At 35.5% G+C, this 19,867-nt stretch overlaps 1 protein-coding gene across 1 annotated transcript in view; it reads left to right on the forward strand.

Annotated features, from left to right (window-relative positions):
• The window catches only part of PAAF1 (proteasomal ATPase associated factor 1), a 41,156-nt gene that overhangs the window by 5,519 nt on the left and 15,770 nt on the right, over positions 1-19,867 (forward strand). Inside the window, exons 3-6 of the mRNA XM_043906906.1 lie at positions 4,367-4,470; positions 7,996-8,085; positions 14,705-14,803; positions 15,421-15,571. Of these exons, the coding sequence (XP_043762841.1) occupies positions 4,367-4,470; positions 7,996-8,085; positions 14,705-14,803; positions 15,421-15,571 (444 nt within the window). The remainder of the gene's footprint in view (positions 1-4,366; positions 4,471-7,995; positions 8,086-14,704; positions 14,804-15,420; positions 15,572-19,867) is intronic.

A 19,867-nucleotide genomic window follows, 5' to 3' on the forward strand; every position in this document is an offset into this window, starting at 1 on the left:
AATTTTGTTTATTTTTTCAAAAAACCAGCTTTTAGCTTTGTTGATTTTTGCTATGGTCTCTTTAGTTTCTATTGCATTTATTTCTGCCCTAATTTTTAAGATTTCTTTCCTTCTGCTAACCCTGGGGTTCTTCATTTCTTCCTTCTCTAATTGCTTTAGGTGTAGAGTTAGGTTATTTATTTGGTTTTTTTCTTGTTTCTTGATGTAAGCCTGTAATGCTATGAACCTTCCCCTTAGCACTGCTTTTACAGTGTCCCATAGGTTTTGGGTTGTTGTGTTTTCATTTTCATTCATTTCTATACATATTTTGATTTCTTTTTTTATTTCTTCTATGATTTGGTTATTCAGAAGTGTGTTATTTAGCCTCCATATGTTTGAATTTTTAACAATTTTTTTCCTGTAATTGAGATCTAATCTTACTGCACTGTGGTCAGAAAAGATGACTGGAATGATTTCAGTTTTTTTGAATTTTCCAAGACCAGATTTATGGCCCAGGATGTGATCTATTCTGGAGAAGGTTCCGTGTGCACTTGAGAAAAAGGTGAAGTTGATTGTTTTGGGGTGAAATGTCCTATAGATATCAATTAGGTCTAGCTGGTCCATTGTGTCATTTAAGGTTTGTGTTTCCTTGTTAATTTTCTGTTTAGTTGATCTATCCATAGTTGTGAGTGGGGTATTAAAGTCTCCCACTATTATTGTGTTACTATTAATTTCCTCTTTCATACTCGTTAGCGTTTGCCATACATATTGCGGTGCTCCTATGTTGGGTGCATATAAATTTATAATTGTTATATCTTCTTCTTGCATTAATCCTTTGATCATTATGTAGTGTCCTTCTTTGTCTCTTTTCACATCCTTTATTTGAAAGTCTATTTTATCTGATATGAGTATTGCGACTCCTGCTTTCTTTTGGTCTCCGTTTGCGTGAAATATTTTTTTCCAGCCCTTCACTTTTAGTCTGTATGTGTCTCTTGCTTTGAGGTGGGTCTCTTGTAGACAGCATATATAGGGGTCTTGCTTTTGTATCCATTCAGCCAATCTTTGTCTTTTGGTTGGGGCATTCAACCCATTTACATTTAAGGTAATTATTGATAGGTGTGGTCCCGTTGCCATTTACTTTGTTGTTTTGGGTTCACGTTTATACAACCTTTCTGCATTTCCTGTCTGGAGAAGATACTTTAGCATTTGTTGAAGAGCTGGTTTGGTGGTGCTGAATTCTCTCAGCTTTTGCTTATCTGTAAAGCTTTTGAATTCTCCTTCATATCTGAATGAGATCCTTGCTGGATACAGTAATCTAGGTTGTAGGTTATTCTCTTTCATTACTTTCAGTACGTCCTGCCATTCCCTTCTGGCCTGGAGGGTTTCTATTGATAGATCAGCTGTTATCCTTATGGGAATCCCTTTGTGTGTTATTTGTTGTTTCTCCCTTGCTGCTTTTAATATTTGTTCTTTGTGTTTGATCTTTGTTAATTTGATTAATATGTGTCTTGGGGTGTTTCGCCTTGGGTTTATCCTGTTTGGGACTCTCTGGGTTTCTTGGACTTGGGTGGCTATTTCCTTCCCCATTTTAGGGAAGTTTTCAGCTATTATCTCCTCGAGTATTTTCTCATGGCCTTTCTTTTTGTCTTCTTCTTCTGGGACTCCTATGATTCGAATTAAACAGTTTTCTTTTGAGGAAATAGGTGTTGCATTGAAGAAAGGTGGTAGCTGGAAGGTCTCAGAATCAAGGATTTTTGTCTTATTTTTAAAGATGGGAACTAATTGGAGAGCAATTAAAATACAGGTTATACGTTAAAAATATTCATCTTTCTTTCATTTAAAAACGCTGTGCTTAGTCGCTCAGTTGTGTCTGAGCCCCATGAACTCAGTTGAGCCCCATGAACCTGCCAGGCTCCTCTATCCATGGGGATTCTCCAGGCAAGAATACTAGAGTGGATTGCCATGCCCTCCTCCAGCGGATCTTCCTGACCCAGGGACTGAACTCAGGTCTCCCGCACTGTAGGCAGATTCTTGATCGTCTGAGCCACCAGGGAAGCCCTTATTTAAAAGTAAATAAATATATTTTAAAAAAAAGAAAAAATATGTAGGTTGTAGGTAGAAAAGAGGACTAACTGAAAAATCAGTATCTTAGATGAGAAAGAGATTGAATTAAGTTTAAAAGACTAAGATGAAAGAAGGTGAAGGTAAGTGTACATGTGTTGATAGATACATGCATAGACATGGATATAGAAATGTGAAATTTTCTTATAGCCTCAGTTTTCTTTGTGATGTTGGAGTTAGGGTCAGCTCTTAAAGAAGAGGATTTTTTGTTGTTGTTGTTTTCCCCTGAAATAGTAGTTTTGTTGAAATAAAATGTGTGCTATGTGTTAGATGTCAACCATAACATGTAGGTACTTATTAGGATTCTGATTTTTTTTTAAGGTAATAACTGTATTCTGATATAATTCACATACAGTAAAGTTTATCTTTTTAAAGTGTATAATTCAGTGGGTTCTAGTATGTTCATAGCATTGTATGTATAGCGTTCTTTTCATCACCTCTAAAAGAAACCTTAGCTATTTAGCAGTCTCTCCACATTCTACCCTGCTTCTAGCTCCTAGCAACCACTAATTGACTTTCTCTGTGGATTTGCCTGTTTTGGACATCTCTTATAAATACAGTCATAATATGTGACCTTTTGCACCTTTCATTTAACATAACATTTTCAAGGTTCATCCATTTTGTGGCATTCATATGTTTTTATGGCCAAGTAATAGTCTGTTGTAAGGACATAGCACATTTTTGGTCCTTTCATCAGCTGATGAACATTTAAATTGTTTCCAGTTTTTGGCTGTTATGAAGGAAGAAGGTTTTGATGATAGGCTAGGTATAGTGAGAATTGGCTGCTCTGGGAGCAAAAGGGGCAAAAGGACTCCAGAACTATGCAGAGTTTGAAAACTGTGGTAAGTTGTAGCGGTGCCAGTTTGCACAGTTGTGTCCTGTACTGTATCTGCACTCAGCAGCCTATATGTAGAAATGCAGAAAGGTGAATGGTTAGATTAATCCCACTTTTGTTACACAGACAAGATACTGAGACTGAGATCATGTCAGTGACTTTGTAAATGTAGAGAGGTCATTGACAGTGCTGACAGGAGATTGGTAGAAATAATATACCAAAAGGGCCAGACTTCCTAGGATAATTTGAAGCCAGGAGGGAATCATGGAGTGGGACAAAAAGTAGAGTTCACTCAATCCTATTTTTGTGGCATCTTTCTGAACTAACATTTCATGCCACTTCCCTGCCACACCTTCTTCTCTAGATCTTCTGTAGTCCAAACTTCTACCCTAGATTGTGAGTTACTCTGTTAATATCTTTCAGTGACTAAACTAGTATGTTAATTGATGCCTCCTCCCCCCTTGTTCCTGTGTGACTGTTCTTTATTCTTGACATGCCCGTCCCTGACACGGAGTTTCCTTTCCCTTGTGCTCACTCAGCCGTGTCCGACTCTTTGTGACCCCATGAACTGTCACCCCACCAGGCTTCTCTTTCTGTGAGATTTTCTAGGCAGGATTACTGGAATGGGTTGCCATTTCCTTCCCCATTCCTTTCCCTTATTTTCTGCCTAGTCGTAGCTTTCAAGATCCCTACTTAAGTCCCACCCTCTCTAGGAAGCTCTCCTACTCTGCATGAATGATTTTTGAATGATGATTTTTACCTCTCTCTTACTCCTAGGATTTAAGTTTGATACACCAGTTATTTACTGAATAATTTGAGCACTTTGCTAGTTTTCTGAACTTAAGGACTTCATAGTCTGGTGGGGAGGCCAGAAATGTAAACAACATATTATGGGCTGTTATATATCTATCTATCTATATAGATAGATATATATGTGTATATATATATAGTGCAGAAGAAGAATAGAAGAGAACATTTTAACATTTATGTGCAGGATAATATCTTATTTAGCCCATATTACTGCAAAAGCAGTGTCCTGCTTAAGCAGATTTCCCAGTTATTGAAGTGTAACTCTTTAGTCTCTGTTAATATGTCTGTACTGTGGATAAATGCATATGTTCATGTTGATCTTCGTCTTGGGAAAATTCCATTTCACAGGCAGTAAAACTGAGATTGAGATTACTCTAGTCGCTTTACAAATACTATATTATATCTCAAAATCTTTGTTCTTGGCTTTTAGCCCTTGAGTATATTTCTTCCAGATTAGGTTCATCTAGGCTATTTTTCTTTCTACTCACCTCACTACTAACACAAGTACCTGCTTTTATGAGCCAGTTTCCTCCCATATATACAGATGCCTGAATTGGGCCTTCAAGGAGAAAAATGTTTAATTCTTCTTATTTTTTGAAACATGCATCTTTGTCTATATAGGGAAACCAACTTTGTATGGCAGCCTAACTTGTCAAGGAATTGGCCTTGATGGCATCCCAGAGGTTACAGCTTCTGAAGGATTTATTGTGAATGAAATAAACAAGGTAGGTTTTTATGTCTTCTAGCTGGCATCATATCCAAAACTATAGTAGTAGCTTATATATCTACTTTAAATATTTATACTCATTTGTGTATCACTGTCATCTCCATTTCATTCATATGATAATCATAATTTTTACTGCCTTTGAATGTCAAGAGTTTTTTTTTAATACTTAGACATGGTTTTAAATGCAAACTTTCTCTTACTTCCCTTATACTAGTGCTGTTCGCTAGAGAGCCACATGTGTAATTTTTTTTTATTGAAGCCTAGTTGATTTACAGTGTTTTAGGTGTATAGCAAAGTGATTCAGTTATGTATATATGTATATGCATATTATATATGTATTCTTTTTCAGATTCTTTTCCATTATAAGTTGTTACAAGATATTGAATATAGTTCCCTGTATTATACAATAGGTCCTTTTGTTTATCTATTTTATATATAGCAGTATGTATCGACATGTGTAATTTTAAATTTTCTAGTAGCCACATATAAAAAGTAAAAAAAAAAATAGGTGAAATTAGTTTTAATAATATATTTCATTTAACCAAATATATCTAAAATGTTATTTCTACCTGTAATTAATATAAAAAATTATTAAAAATAGTTTACACTTCTTCTTACTCTTTTTTTTTTTCCTTATTAAGTCTTTGCACTCCTTTGTATTTTTAACTTAGAGAACATCTCAATTCAAACTCTAATTTTTTAATTGGAAATACTTATATGTATTTAGGTTTAAAAAAATTTACAGTTGAAAACAGATGGTTCATGTACCTAAGTAGCTCCAAACATACTTAAAAAGTTTTCCAATAATTGGATCAAGTATCAGTTTTTAAATTAAACTTTAAATAAGATTAAAAATTCAGTCACTCATTTGTATTAGCAACATTTCAAGTGCTCAGTAGCTTTATGTAGCTAGTACCCCATATTGTACAATATAGCATTATGTGTTTGGCCACACCTTGGTGAAGGCCTGTACTTAATATATTGCTTTTCTCATCGGCCTTTGAGGTGAGTAGATGGCCATCTAAGTGTTGCAAAACTCATGATCTGACTTTCCTTCCTCATTTTGATGGCTGTAGTCAGTGTGCTCTGGTGAGATGATTCCCAAAGGGTGAAACAGCCTTTTTTTTTTTTTTTCTTTTTTTGGTGTAATTAAGCTTTCTTAGTTATAAGATGTTTCAGGTGTACTGACAAGAATAGAGAATACTTTGTTTTTTACGCAAGGTTTTTAGCAAATGTTCATTTACTGCCCTCTGTGCAAAATAAGCTACATGTTTTTATATATTTTTAGATTTGTTTTTCATAAACAGTATTGTAGAAAGTGCCAGAAGATCTGAGTCCAAGTCTTAGTTACTGTGACATTTACGAGCTATATAATTTTAGACAAATAACTTGGTTACCTGAGCCTCAGTTTCCTCATCTATAAAACAAAGACTGTATTGTACTTCATAGGTTGATTAGTGGGGATTGAGAATGCATATAAAAGAAACTAAGGTATTTCAAAAGTGAGTTATTGTTTATCATAACAATCCTGTGGGATTAGCATTTTAAATTTCCATTTTGCAGATAAGCAAACAGACTCAGAGAGGTTAATTAATCCTTAATAATCAAAACTGGCTAGACTGTGTCAGAATTGAAACCCATTTCTATTAACTTCAAGTATAACACCATCTTGCAAGCCTACATTTTCCCCAGGTGGTTTGCCAGAATCCATTCACAGCCTGGGTGCTGACTTCCTTTCTTCCCTTTGTACTCAGGCCCTTCCAACATCATTGCTAATTATTGCTGAATACCTGCTGGGTCAGACAGTAAGTGCTTATGGTTAAACATTCATGTTTCCTAACTACCATGAGTCACTTTGCTATTTGATGTTGCTGCATTGTCCTGTTAAAACATCTGTCATTATGTTTAAAAACCTAACCCCTCGAAAAATAAAAGTTTTGACTTTTAATTTTATCTTAGTGTGAAGTATTCACAGCATGAACATGTTCTACTGCTGGAAGATAATTCAACATTTATCTTCCTTCATAGTCTGTTTATGGATTAAAGTGTGATTTGCAGGATTGATGAGCAGGAGAAATCCACTCATTTCTTGAAATCTTTTATATAATTAACTCCAAAGAAATAAAGTCTTCTGAGAGAAAACCCAGTTCTTACAGAGGCCTGAACACTGAGCTTTTAGAGCTTCTCATGTATTTCCTTGGTATAAATATTTAGCCAGGAAAGTTTAGCTGACACTTTAGTTTCGAGTACAGGAGGCAATTCCAAATCCAGGTCAGCTGTCTTGCCGCTGTATGGGCTTTGTCATGCGGTTAGAAGCAAAAACTCATTTAATAAAAGGCCTGCAGGCAGCCAGGCATAGATATGCTGGCTAAGAAAGAACGGTCTGTATAGATAACCTAATTGTCTTTTTAAAGGAATAGAAGATCTGTAATAAGAGAATATTGATTTTCAGTGATGAGAATATTATAACTTTGAAACTATTCTTTCTCATGAACTGTGAAAACGGTGCTTGTTGTACGTAAAGAGGTTTAGAAAGTCTTGATTATTGAGGACATTTTCATTGTCCAGAAGAATTTTCAGAAACTTTTAAGTACTATTGCATAAGGGATAACAGATTAGGGTCCATTTGGTGAGAGCAGCTCCTCAGCTCTATGTAGGAGATACACACTTAGGGGACAGTGTTAGTGTTCTGCTGATTAGAGTATGGGATTGTTGTATTGCAAGAATCCTTGAGGAGGTGTTTACCAAGCCTTTTATATCTTGGCCTTGAAACACCAACATACTTAAATGGTTACCGTCTGCCTTTAGCAAGTCATGTCACTTGAATCTAATGTCTGGTGCTAGGGATAATTTAATACTATGTCACTAGTGGCTTCTTGCTACAGTAGCTGAAATATATGTGGTAATGATTAGACAGAACATGGGACACCATAAGACAGCTGTTTGGTAATGACCAGTCTATGAACATATATAGTCAGTTTAAGCCTAGGTGGGATTGGGCACCACAAGCCTGAACAGGGCCTACACATTGTATGAGCATACCATAATTTACCTCCTTTCTTACTCTGGTAACTATCCATGTCAGTAGTCTAACATTCTTTCTGAAAATTCTTGTAGGCAGCAAGTTTACTTTTAGAAAAGTCTTTTGGGCCTTAGGCCTGGGGGCTGATGCTGTTGGTCCTGTTTTTTGCCACACTGCTGATTGAGAGTACTGGTATTGGATTTTCTTAATGGAAATTAATGTTCTCATGTTTGTCATTTGTATCTTATTGTTGGTTTGTCTTTGGTTGAAACTTCAACGTGAAAACATAATGACTCAGCAATATCAGATTACGTTGCACCCCTCTGCAGTAAAAGGACTGATTATCTGTAGGGGAATGATAGTTTTATGGGTTGCATTAGAGAGGGAGGGTACACTTAAAAGGTAAGAGTTTCTTTCATCCTAATGTTTTCTTGAAGAAGCTTTATTTAGTTCCATTGGTGTAGCTTTACTGATGGATTTCATCTTTCCTTCTCTGTTTAGAAAAGCATTCATGTTTCATGTCCAAAGGAAAATGTATCTTCAAAATTTTTGGCACCATATACTACTTTTTCCAGAATTCATACGAAGAGTGTAAGTATTTTGATAAAATGAGAAAACATAACAACATGTTAGTTTTTCATTTTATCTGCTTGTCTAGTGCTATAAACATTTTAATAATTAATGTGGTTTTCATTTACTTTGTGTTATAACACAGCTGATAAAATGCGACATGTTTGGCAAAACTGGTACTTGGGTCCTTAGAATAAATGTACAAATCCACTCACTGATAATTTTTTTATTATTATTATTAAAGGGAATCCTCCTATACTGTTGTTGGGAATGTAATTTAGTATAGCCACTATGGAAAACAGTGTGGAGGTTCCTTATAAAAAGAATTACCATATAATCCACCAGTCCCACTCCTGGGTGTATACCCGGACAAAACTATAATTCAAAGCGATACATGCAATTACTGGTCATATTGAAGAGAGGAATTGTGGGAAATTTTCTTTTTTTTAAAATTTTCTTACATATGCTTTACTCTACTTACCGACTTTTGAATAATGATGATGGTACTTGATGTTTGAGTAATTTGCTACTGCTCATATTTCTCTCCCTTTGCCTATAGAAAGAGGTATTTTCTCAAAATTCCAAGAACAGCATATTGAGGGATAATTTTCAGAAGTCTTTGTGATAAAGCCCTTTCTAGTACCATAGGCTTTTTTGGAAGCAGAAATGATGGATTATATTAAAGCCTGCTGCTTCTTATTGTGTGATACATTTTCAAAAATAGCTGTTTTTGGAAGAATTGATGGCTTTTGAACTGTGGTATTGGAGAAGACTCTTGAGAGTCCCTTGGACTGCAAGGAGATCCAACCAGTCCATCCTAAAGGAGATCAGTCTTGGGTGTTTATTGGAAGGACTGATGCTGAAGCTGAAATTCCAATACTTTGGCCACCTCTTGCAAAGAGTTGACTCATTGGAAAAGACCCTGATGCTGGGAGGGATTGGGGGCAGGAGGAAAAGGGGACAAAAGAGGATGAGATGGCTGGATGGCATCACCAACTCGATGGACATGAGTCTGAGTAAACTCCGGGAGTTGGTGATGGACAGGGAGGCCTGGTGTGCTGTGATTCATGGGGTCACAAAGAGCCGGACACGACTGAGCGACTGAACTGAACTGAACTGAACCCTATTGTGAAACATATATATTTGGTGATCAAAATTTAGGAAATATAAAAGAAAGTGAAAATCATTCATTTCTATAATATAAAGATAATGTGAGCTTTTGTTATATGGCACTTACTACTAATAATCAGTGATTTTGCCACTTGCAACAACATGGATGGACTTGGAGGGTATGCTAAGTGAAATATGTTAAACAGAAAAAGACAAATACTGTATGATATAGAATCTGGAAAATAAAACAAACTAGTGAATGTAACAAAAAGGAAAAAAACTTGCAGATTTAGAAACTAATGGATATAAATAGGGGGAGGGAAGTGAGAAGGGCCAAGATAGGGGTAGGGGATTAAGAGGTTCAAACCATTATGTATAAAATAAATAAGCTACAAGAATATATTGTACAACACAGGGACTGTAGTCACTATTTTATAATTATAAATGGAATATAACCTTTAAAATATTGTGAATCACTATTTTGTATACCTGTAACTTTCTAATATTGTCTATTAACTATATCTCAATTTTAAAAAGTAAAATTAATAATAATCATATTAGTAATAGCTAACATTTATTGATTGCCTGATATGTGCCAGCACCATACTTTACATATCATTATTTTACTTGATTCAATCTTTTTTCTTTAAATATTTTACCATAATAGGTTTTTACAGTACATGCTGTTTTATAAGTTACTTTTTATTTCTTAATATGTACATCATTCTGTGTTTACTTTATATTATTTTAAGAGTCACATAGTATTCCACTGTATGACTTTACTATAATTTATTTTTCTCATCTTACATTACTGGGCATTCATTTATTTCTAATTTTGTGACTTCCTAGTTTTGATGATGTACTTATAGCTAACCCTTTACTCACAAAGGTAAGAAAAAATGTTTAAAAAAAAAGGAAAAATTAGAGTACATTTGTAAAAGTAGAGTTGTTGAGTCACATTATACTTATGTACTTATAATGAGTACATTATAAGGCTTTTGGTATGTTCTACCCGGCTTCCACTTAACTGATTTATTGAGTCAACTGTTGCTCTGCATTTCCTTTGTAAACCATTCTGATTCATGCTCACAGCACATTTGCAGCTTGTAAGGTCTTTGAGGTTTGCATGCTGACACTACCGGTTAAGTTGAATGCTTACCAAGGGTCAGTTACAATGTCTGTTGTACTGTTTTTGAAATTATGTTAATTAAATATGTTAAGCCAGTGAAATATAAGTGTGAAAGGCAGAGTGACTATGTCTTTGGAAACTAAGTTTGATTGCTCTATAGAGACGATACAGAAGAGGGGTTTTTTTGGGCTACATCACATAGCATGCAAAATGTTAGTTCTTCAACTGGGGACTGAACCTGTGCCCCTTGGAGTGGAGTCCTAATCACTAGACTTCCAGGAATTCCCAGGAAGAGTTTTTTAAAACCTGCTATTTTGGTATGTTTGGACAAAATTAATGTAGTACAGTATTAGGGAAAAGATTTCTTTAAAAAACCCTGGATAAATTTTTGCTCTTAGAATGCTTTGTAAGTGTGACTAAAGATTTGCTTTGCTTTCAAGAAACTAGAAGTTGTGTACCTTTTGGTTATAGTTTTTTACAAGAAAGTCAAGTCTTTATAGTAATTAGTGGACTCATGAAAAGATTAGTATTTGAGTTAAAATAAAATGTAGGGGTATTTTTATACCCTTTTTTATTATTTTCTACTTGTACTGAATTTTCTGATTGATTGACCTACAACTGGGCCCTATCTGTTGCCTAAAAAGACTTTTTTTTACTGTATCGCTTTTGTGCCAGTCTGACTTGACATTCTCTGCTAATGCTGGCTATTAAAATTTTTTAAAGTTTTACCATTGAGGGATGATGTTTCATTGCTATTTTAACTTACATTTCCTTTGATAAATTATGACTTGATCACTTTTTCATATATTTATTGACCATTCTTCATGTCATTTGCCCATTTTTCTAAGTGTGAATTTTTTTCTTTATTGATAAGAACTCTTCTTATATCAAGGATAGTGATCTTTTGCCATGTATTTTGTAGATGGCTTTTTTCTAGTTTGTCATTCATTGTTATTTGTTTATGGTGTCTTGACATATAAATTATTTAATTTTCTAGATAATAAAACCTATCAATTTATGATGACTACCTTTGGGATCCTGCTTAGGGTAGTCTATGATTTTATATATATATAAATGTATATATATATACACACACATACTTTAAATTACACAGTATAATGGGTAAGAGCAGGGACTCTAGAGTCAGATGCAGTGGATTTGATCCACTGGATTTGAATTTTGGTTCTACCACTTTAACTGTGTGACCTTAGGCCAGTTGTTTAACCTTCCTGTGCTATAGGTTCCTTATCTGTAAAGTGGGAGTAAAAGTATTTATCTCTTAGGGTTGTTGTGAGGATTGAAGCAATTAGAATTGGGCCTGGAACATGGCAATCACAATATAAATAGTGTTTGTTAAATACAATTATAAATATGATAATTTTTGAATTTTTATGTTTTATTTTTTACGTTTCAAACTTTATTTTTGTTATTTGATTTAAAGTAGGGGTCTAATTTAATTTTGTTTTAATTATTTTATTGAAGTATATTTGATTTACAGTGTTTGTAACAGTTCTTTTTGAAATGATTAGCATGTTACAGTACTACAAAATAATCCATCCTTTATCTCAAGGACATGAATTGTCATCTGTATCCAATATTTATAATTGCTCCTTTGATCTGTTTTTTCTTTTGCCGTAACTAAGGAATAGATGTTTAACTTTAGACTCTGACTTACGTTTGTATCCTGGCTCTGCTCTGTCACCTTAGGGAAGTTACTTAACTACCTCTTAAACCTCAGGTTTCTCAGCTGATTTCTCACTAATGCTTAAAAGATTTTTGAGTGGATTATATGAAAATAGTGTCTGTTACATGTTTGGCATATAATAGCTGTTCAGTAAATGTTAATTCTCTTTCCTCCTTTAATAAAAATTTGGAGGAAGGAGACAGCTGGTACGATCTATAATCTACTTTTCAGTGTTCTATCACTTTGGAAAAAATGGATAGTTCAGACTTAATTACCTTTTAGGTTGAGGAACTAGGGCCTCAAAGATCTATAACTGAGATGATAACACAATGTCCCCATCCCCTCCAGGGAGAGTTTATTAACTGAGAGGGTACCAAACAGTATATCAGAGTTTCTCAATCTTGGCAGTATTGACATTTTAAGATAGATAATTGTTTTTCGTAGGAGGCTGTTGTGTGCACTGCAGGATGTTTAGCAGCATCCCTGGCCTCTACCTACAAGTGGCCAGTTAGATAGCGCCCCCAGTTGGAACAACTAAAAATGTTTATGCATCACCACATGTCCCCCCAGAAACAAATTGCTCCTTGTTGACAGCCACTGTAATATATAAATATAGAACTGAAGACCTCGAGGGGAGGAAGTGGTGAACTCCTTCAGGTGTTTGGAGAACCGCTTACCTTTTGTGGAGTAGGTCATTTAAGAAAAAAGAAAACACATAATTGTTCCTTTATTCTATTTCTTATTCTCCCTTTCTCTTATTTGAGCTCATTATTAGGTGGTTCACCCATTTACTAATCACCTACTGTATTCCAGATAGTCTTCTGGGCACTGGAGCTATAGCAATGAATAGAACAGGTGGTGTAGAACCTATATTCTAGGGTGTGGGGCCAAATAGGATTTGTCAATGACTTGGATATGAGAGAGAGAAAATGAGGAGTTGGGATAATCCCAAAGATTTGGCCTGAGAATTGGGTAAATTCTGGTGTCATTTACTAAGTGGGGGACAAGTACTTGTACTGGTAGGAAGCAGAGGGCTTCCCTTGTAGCTCAGCTGATCCGCCCGCAATGCAGGAGACCTGGGTTTAATTCCTGCGTTGGGAAGATCCCCTGGAGAAGGGAAAGGCTACCCACTCCAGTATTCTGGCCTGGAGAATTCCATGGACTGTATATATAGTCCATGGGGTTGCAAAGAGTCGGACACGACTGAGCGACTTTCACTTTCAGGGGAAAATAAGGGTTCTGTTCAGACAGGTTAAATTTCAGGTGTCTTTTATAAAGCCAAAGATAGATGCTACCTGAGTCAGGAAAGAGGTTTGGCTGTGTTACTTTAGGGATTAAATTGATTTCAAAGTGAGTAGGAAAGTGTTAAATATGTTTTGTTTCTGAGACCCTATGAATGGGGACAGTAGTTGGTCTCCTTGATATAGATCAGATGGCTTTACTTTCTTATCTGTTGACGAGGTGCTTCATCCTTATTTCCAAACTGGTATTAGGTATTTGTTGAATAGTTACTATGTACATAGCCTATGATTTGTGTAAGAAAGTGGTGCTGGACATGGTTCTGACACTTATAAAGCTCATGATGTAGTTGGGAAGCCAGAACAGAGTTGAAATTGACAGTACTGCTAGTCACTGTCAGGCCAAGGATTGGGGTGGTAGCAGTGAGAGAAGAAAGATCTGAGAAATGTCTCCTAGACATGAGTGTGAAAGCAGTATCCACCAATGAGAAGCTAGGAGCAGAATGGAATTATTATGAGGATCAAATGATTCAGTGTATTTGAAAATGTTTTATAAATGATGAATGATGATATAAATGTTAATTGTTGTCATAATCCTTAAATTAAAAGAACTATAATTAACAATCCTTTTATTGAGGAATCAAAGAAAAAATCTTAGTGTTAGAACTGACCTATATAATCCCTTTAGTTTTGCCACACCTTTCATTATGGCTTAATTGGCATAGAAATGTAAACTGGAAAGTTGAATAATTAAAGTCAAAATTCGTACTTTTTAAAAAATAATTTAGGTCATATGAGAATCGTAGTTGCTGGGAATATGGCTGGAATTATATATCTCAGTCTTACATTTCTGGAATATTTGCAACTGGGTGTTTTTTAATAAAAAGGGGATAATACATATGCATGTATATGAAAATGACTTGGCATTCTAATCATGGTTTATTCATGAAGTGATTCCTAATATTGAAATTGCATAAGTGAATCTGAGAATTTTCTGTCACTTGTTCTGAAATACACAAACACGATTAAGGTTTTACAGAGGCAGTGTGAAGTAGTGAATTGGAAGCCTCTTTGCTTTTCCTTGAATCCTTCTGGTGCATCTTAGAAGTCTATCTTTTGTGTAAGTGGGTTCCTAAGAATCAGGAGAGGTATCTTAAAGTAAAATAGCAAAAGGTGGAAACTATAGAAATGATATGGGAATAGGGACTTTACAGTTATATAAACTGCAGGAGGTTATATATGACTACAAGAATATCTTTTTGTTTTGAGAAATGAAGGGTTTTGGCTCTAGCCTTGTTGGGAGATCAGTGATGATAACTCAGCCTTCATATGAAATACATGTTCTTTGGGTTGGGAAACATAGTCTTGAAGAAGTCTTAGAGGAGTGTGAACTGAGAGAGGTTTATAACATTTCAAGGAAAGAAGAACATTTCATTATTTGTAACACTGGTTACAACACTGGTTTTGTCTTTTGAACAGATAACATGCCTGGACATTTCCAGCGGAGGAGGCCTTGGTGTGTCTTCTAGCACCGATGGAAGCATGAAGATCTGGCAGGCTTCCAATGGAGAGCTCAGAGTAAAGGCTTTGGATACACTTTTAGGGTGGTCTGAGAAACCTTAGACTGGGCCATGGAAAGAAGAGTGGCCCATTCTGAAAATGTAGGAACACTGCACTTCAATTGGTCTTTGTTTTTCCACTTGTTAATATGAGAACCAGGCTCAAGTTTGATGATTTGCCAGAACAAATTGGGGCTGAAACAGTGGGAGAATCCGGCTAGTGAATGTCTGGATGGTACCTTGATATGAACTGCCTTCAGTGATACATTTCTATGACAGAGTAGCTAAACTATTACACTGACTGTATGGCTGAGCCCCTCATCCTGTACAGAGGATTTTAAGTAAAAGAGCCCTCAAACCTCCTCAGCTCCTTATGTGTAGAAATAGAATTATGGATAGCTGTGAGAGCTCTGGAGTTCAAATTCACAACATCTACAGCCAAAGTCCAGGAAAGGGAGCCAACAGCTCCTAGAACATTACCTGGTAGACAGATGAACTAAACAGATTCTTTGGATCTCTTTTGTCTTAAAATCCAGCATGTAGATGTATCATTTAAGGGACGGAGGATTTGGGAGGTAAGAGGACATCAAGGGATGGACAAGAGAACTAGCATGGAATTCTCTTTTGTTTTTCCAGAGAGTATTGGAAGGACATGTGTTTGATGTGAATTGTTGCAGGTTTTTCCCATCAGGCCTTGTGGTTCTGAGTGGGGGAATGGATGCCCAGCTGAAGATCTGGTCAGCTGAAGATGCTAGCTGTGTGGTGACCTTCAAAGGTCACAAAGGAGGTATGAAGAGTGATTTTTCCTAAAAGCTTCTGTAATTAGATCCCCAGAAGTGAAGCACCAAAAAGATAGAATCTAGTTATCCACAAAAACACAAATAATTTATCAAACTGGCTATTTAAGTGAACTGGTATTTCCCCAGGGATTAAAAAATTCCTTTCCTACCCAGTTTTGTTATTGCTATCTAGAACTAACTGCCCTACATAGATGGTTGTTTTCCACAATTGAAAAGATAAAAAAAGCCACCCCAGGAGATCATCTGCTGTGTGCTGGGAAAAAAGAAAGAGAGGTGTGCCTGCTGTTTTTCGTTAGTCCTTTGGCTGAGTTGAGATTAAAGCTGGGTTGCAAATGGCTGCCTCACCAGACATGAGTCAGACCTAGGTCCTAACGTGCTGATATCAGATTGTAGAGATAGAGTGAGAACATCTTTCCTCTTTAAATGATTGGTTGGCTTGCTGGGAAAGAAGAATTTAGACATTTTATCCTTAATAAAGAATGTTTTTAAAAAAAGTGATAAATATGCCATTCTAATTTTTATGGGTTTGGATATTTTTGAAACTGTAAAAACATCCTCAAGTAATTTCTCACCTTGATCCCTCCTTTGGGACCATAATACACATCATCTACACCACCCATTTGAGAATTCATTATGTATCACGCTATACTTAGAGTAGTTAACCCAATGTTTTTGCCTTGTGTATCTGACTATATTATAAATAACATGTGTTGATTTTTTTGTTTTAATATTTCTCTTTATAATGGTTTGTCAGATTACATACAGATCATCTAGCAAACACATATGTTAACCTTGGCAAATGAATTTTCTTAGACTCAAGTACATGGGTGTGGAGAGGGATTAGAAGGGATATTTAGAGCTTTCTTCACATTCAGGCCAAAGAGCTAACAGGTCTAAGGCATCAAAGTGGCCTGCACAGTTGGGGAGTCTAGAGGAACACTGAGGGATTCACCTCAGATCTGGCCACCTTGAAGATGTGAGGCATGGGGCAACTTTCCAGTGAAACAAGGCATAGCCCTGCATGTTGGACTTAACAAGATGTATATTCAGCATCAGTGCACGCTCAACTTCAGAATACCTTTGGATTACTGCAGTTATGGACTGTGCCCTCCACATGAATCCTAAGTCTCCCCCAGTTCTCCTTAAGAATCCATTCATGTCTCTCAGAGTGAACTGTATAGAGTGTTCACGGATCTAAATTAAGCTTTTATTCATATAATTTTTCCATTCTCTTGAGAGAAAAGTTTTGGGGTGGGGGCTTCTCCAGAGTATGACAACCCTGACTCTTTTTCCTTGAGAATTATTTCTTTTTTAATTAGATTAAACAGAAATAAACTTTTAGGGGGAAATTGCATAAATTAGTCAGATCCAGGCTAATGTCTGTCAGGTCTTGAATACTCCTCTCCAGTTAGTTCTATTTAGCTGACTGGTTTGGGGTTCATAGCTCAGTTGGTAAAGAATCTGCCTGCAATGCAGAAGACCCAGGTTCGATTCCTGGGTTGGGAAGAGCCCCTGGAGAAGGAAATGGCAACCCACTCCAGTATTCTTGCCTGGAGAATCCCATGGACAGAGGAGACTGGCGGGCTACAGTCCATGGAGTCGCAAAGAGTCAGACACAACTTAGCGACTAAACAAACCACCACCACCATTCTTAAAAAGTATGGAGCCAAAATCAAGATTAATCTCCAGTAATTTAGCAGCATGTGTGTGTCATTGTCTTTACCCAGTTGACTTCCAGATTGCTCTGTGTGACTCCTTTTCTACAGTCTTTCTAGTTCTGAGATTACCATGTAGAAAACAGAATAAAGAACTATCACCTGCATTTATGATCTTTAGTAGTTTCACAACTGGTGACTAAATAAGAAAAGCAGAGGATAGTATCAAAAGTGAACATGGTCTTTTATTGCCTAGGTAAGTTTGGCAAGCAAGATACGAAAGGAAGACTTGACTGAACATCACCTGATGCTTACTGCAAAGTATCGTTAGGACACTAATAGAGCAGCTTTGTATAAAGATCTGCTATAAAAGATCATCTTTGGTTAGCTTAAGTCCCTGACTTGTTTATTACTTCTAGTATATGGAAACATGATAGTAAGGGAGGCAGTATAGTAGAGTGGTTAAGCTTAGGATTTGGAGACATACAAATCTTGGTTTAAATCTTAATTCTTCCACTTCACAGCCTGTGAAGACTTTTAAAGTTGCTTAACTTTTCTGAGTCTATTTCGTCATGTGTAAAATGGGGATAGTAGTATTAAAAGAGATGGTGCATATGAGCGATTTAGCATAATCCCTGGTGTAAAATAGATGCACAGTGAATATTATTATTATTGTTCATTAAAAATATAACACTGCACTTTAAACTCTGCCAGGCAAGTTGAACCTTGTGATGTTGTAACATGCTTGTCAACTGTGAAAAGCAGAAATTGTTATTTCTAATAGAAAAATAGACATTTTTGATCTTAGTTATGTAATTGGTCTTTTCTAATACTTTTAGATACATATTTTATATTTAATTAAAGGATTAATGTGTTCATTATTAACAAGCAGAGGTAAGATTTTTGTGTTTCTAAATTTTTCTAATGAAAAGATAAACTAAAAGTAGTGTTCTGTTTGTAATGTATGAATTTACTAAGTAGTTCTAAAGTGTGTTTTAACCAGTTTGAAGTTTTTTACTTGCCCAGGCCATTTAATTAAGGTTGCTGAATTTGGATATATATATTCATAATCTTAATTTTTTGTAGTAAGCACCAGATCTTTCATAATCTTTGAAAATATTGAGAACAAATGAAGCACCATTTTAGTTGATTGTGGTTTTTTGCTTAGAAATGTAGGAAAGATGCTTATATTTGAGAAACCAAGTTACATTTTCAGCACTTGGGCCATTCTTTTCAAACTCTAATATACTTTCTTTGAAATAGGATATGCTGCCTCCAAGTAGTAGAAGATGCTTCAAGACTCATTATTTTCTGAGAACTGAATTGATTAAACTTGATAGAAACCTGTATAGAAATATGAAATTTGCTCTGTTTCTTACTAATATTTATTCAGGCATAGTTTAATGTAACTCATTCTTTATTTCCCAGACTTTGGCTAGGATGTTTATATGTCAATCAGCTGAATCTTTTCTTGAATGCAGTTTTTTTTTCTTGTTGGTTTATATGTTGAAGGCCTGTGTCTGTTTGGTTTGATAACTAAAGCCTTGGCAGCTCTGTTACATCGTTAAGTATGACTACTCCTCTTACAAAGGCATTCCTACTCCTTTTATGGCTTTTTCTTAAAGTCATTCTTCACAGATTCCTGCTCCTATAAGGCTTCTCTTTCTTTTATTCTTCCCCCTAAGAGTGAAGAGACCCACACTAGATACCACTATGTTGTGAGTGACATTTTATTAGAGAGGGGGGTGATAGTTTTCCACTCTACTTTTCATAAAAAGGGAAGACTTTCAACCTCTTTACTGAGTATTAGTTGAAGTTTGTACACAGATAATACCATTCACAGCTCCCTAGCCACAGTAGCATCCTCCATGGGTACATATTTTTCATAACTATTTGTTCTTTAAACTTTGTATCACTTAATGGAACTCAATATTTTTAAATAGTGGTTGGAACTTTCCAGTAAGGATATAAATAGATCTTTGATATCTTGGTAAGAGCTGAAGGCCCTTCCTTATGTTCCTATTGGTGATTCTTCATGATTCTTAAAAAGATTAAAATCCTTTTCTAGCTAGAATGCTGTATTATGGAAATAGAATGGAAAGGTGAATTTTCTAAAGTTAAGGTACTTTACAATTACAAAATTTGTTATAAATAAGAATCGTAAAATAGCAATAAGACATGTTACCTTCTTCAGTCTACTTCTGAGGGAAAGGCTACTTTTAAAAGCTTATCTATTTGGCCCTTATCCAGTTGATATATAATTATGACGATTACATTTTATTTTTTCAACAACCATAACCAGCTACATAAATTGTATTTAATTTTTTTTTTAATTTTTTATTTTATTTTAATTTTTATTTTAAATTGCATATATTTGGAAACTTACCCTGTGACTTAGGTCCTACCTGAGTTGTCTCTATCATATTTTCTCAAACAGGCCCCAAATTGGCTACTTTTTCAATTTTCGGCATTTTTTTTTTTTTGCGGCACTTTTTATAAATTCATCTTTTTCTGGAAAAGGCTTTCAGAGTAAAATTTCCAGTAGGAGTTGAGGCCTTTTGTTAACCGCATGGATCATCCATCTCTTGTGCCTTATGTTGAGTTTTTGTCAAGGTTTGTATATCTGAA

The sequence above is a fragment of the Cervus elaphus genome, chromosome 1, assembly GCF_910594005.1.
Source record: "Cervus elaphus chromosome 1, mCerEla1.1, whole genome shotgun sequence".
NCBI classification, from domain to species: domain Eukaryota; kingdom Metazoa; phylum Chordata; class Mammalia; order Artiodactyla; family Cervidae; genus Cervus; species Cervus elaphus.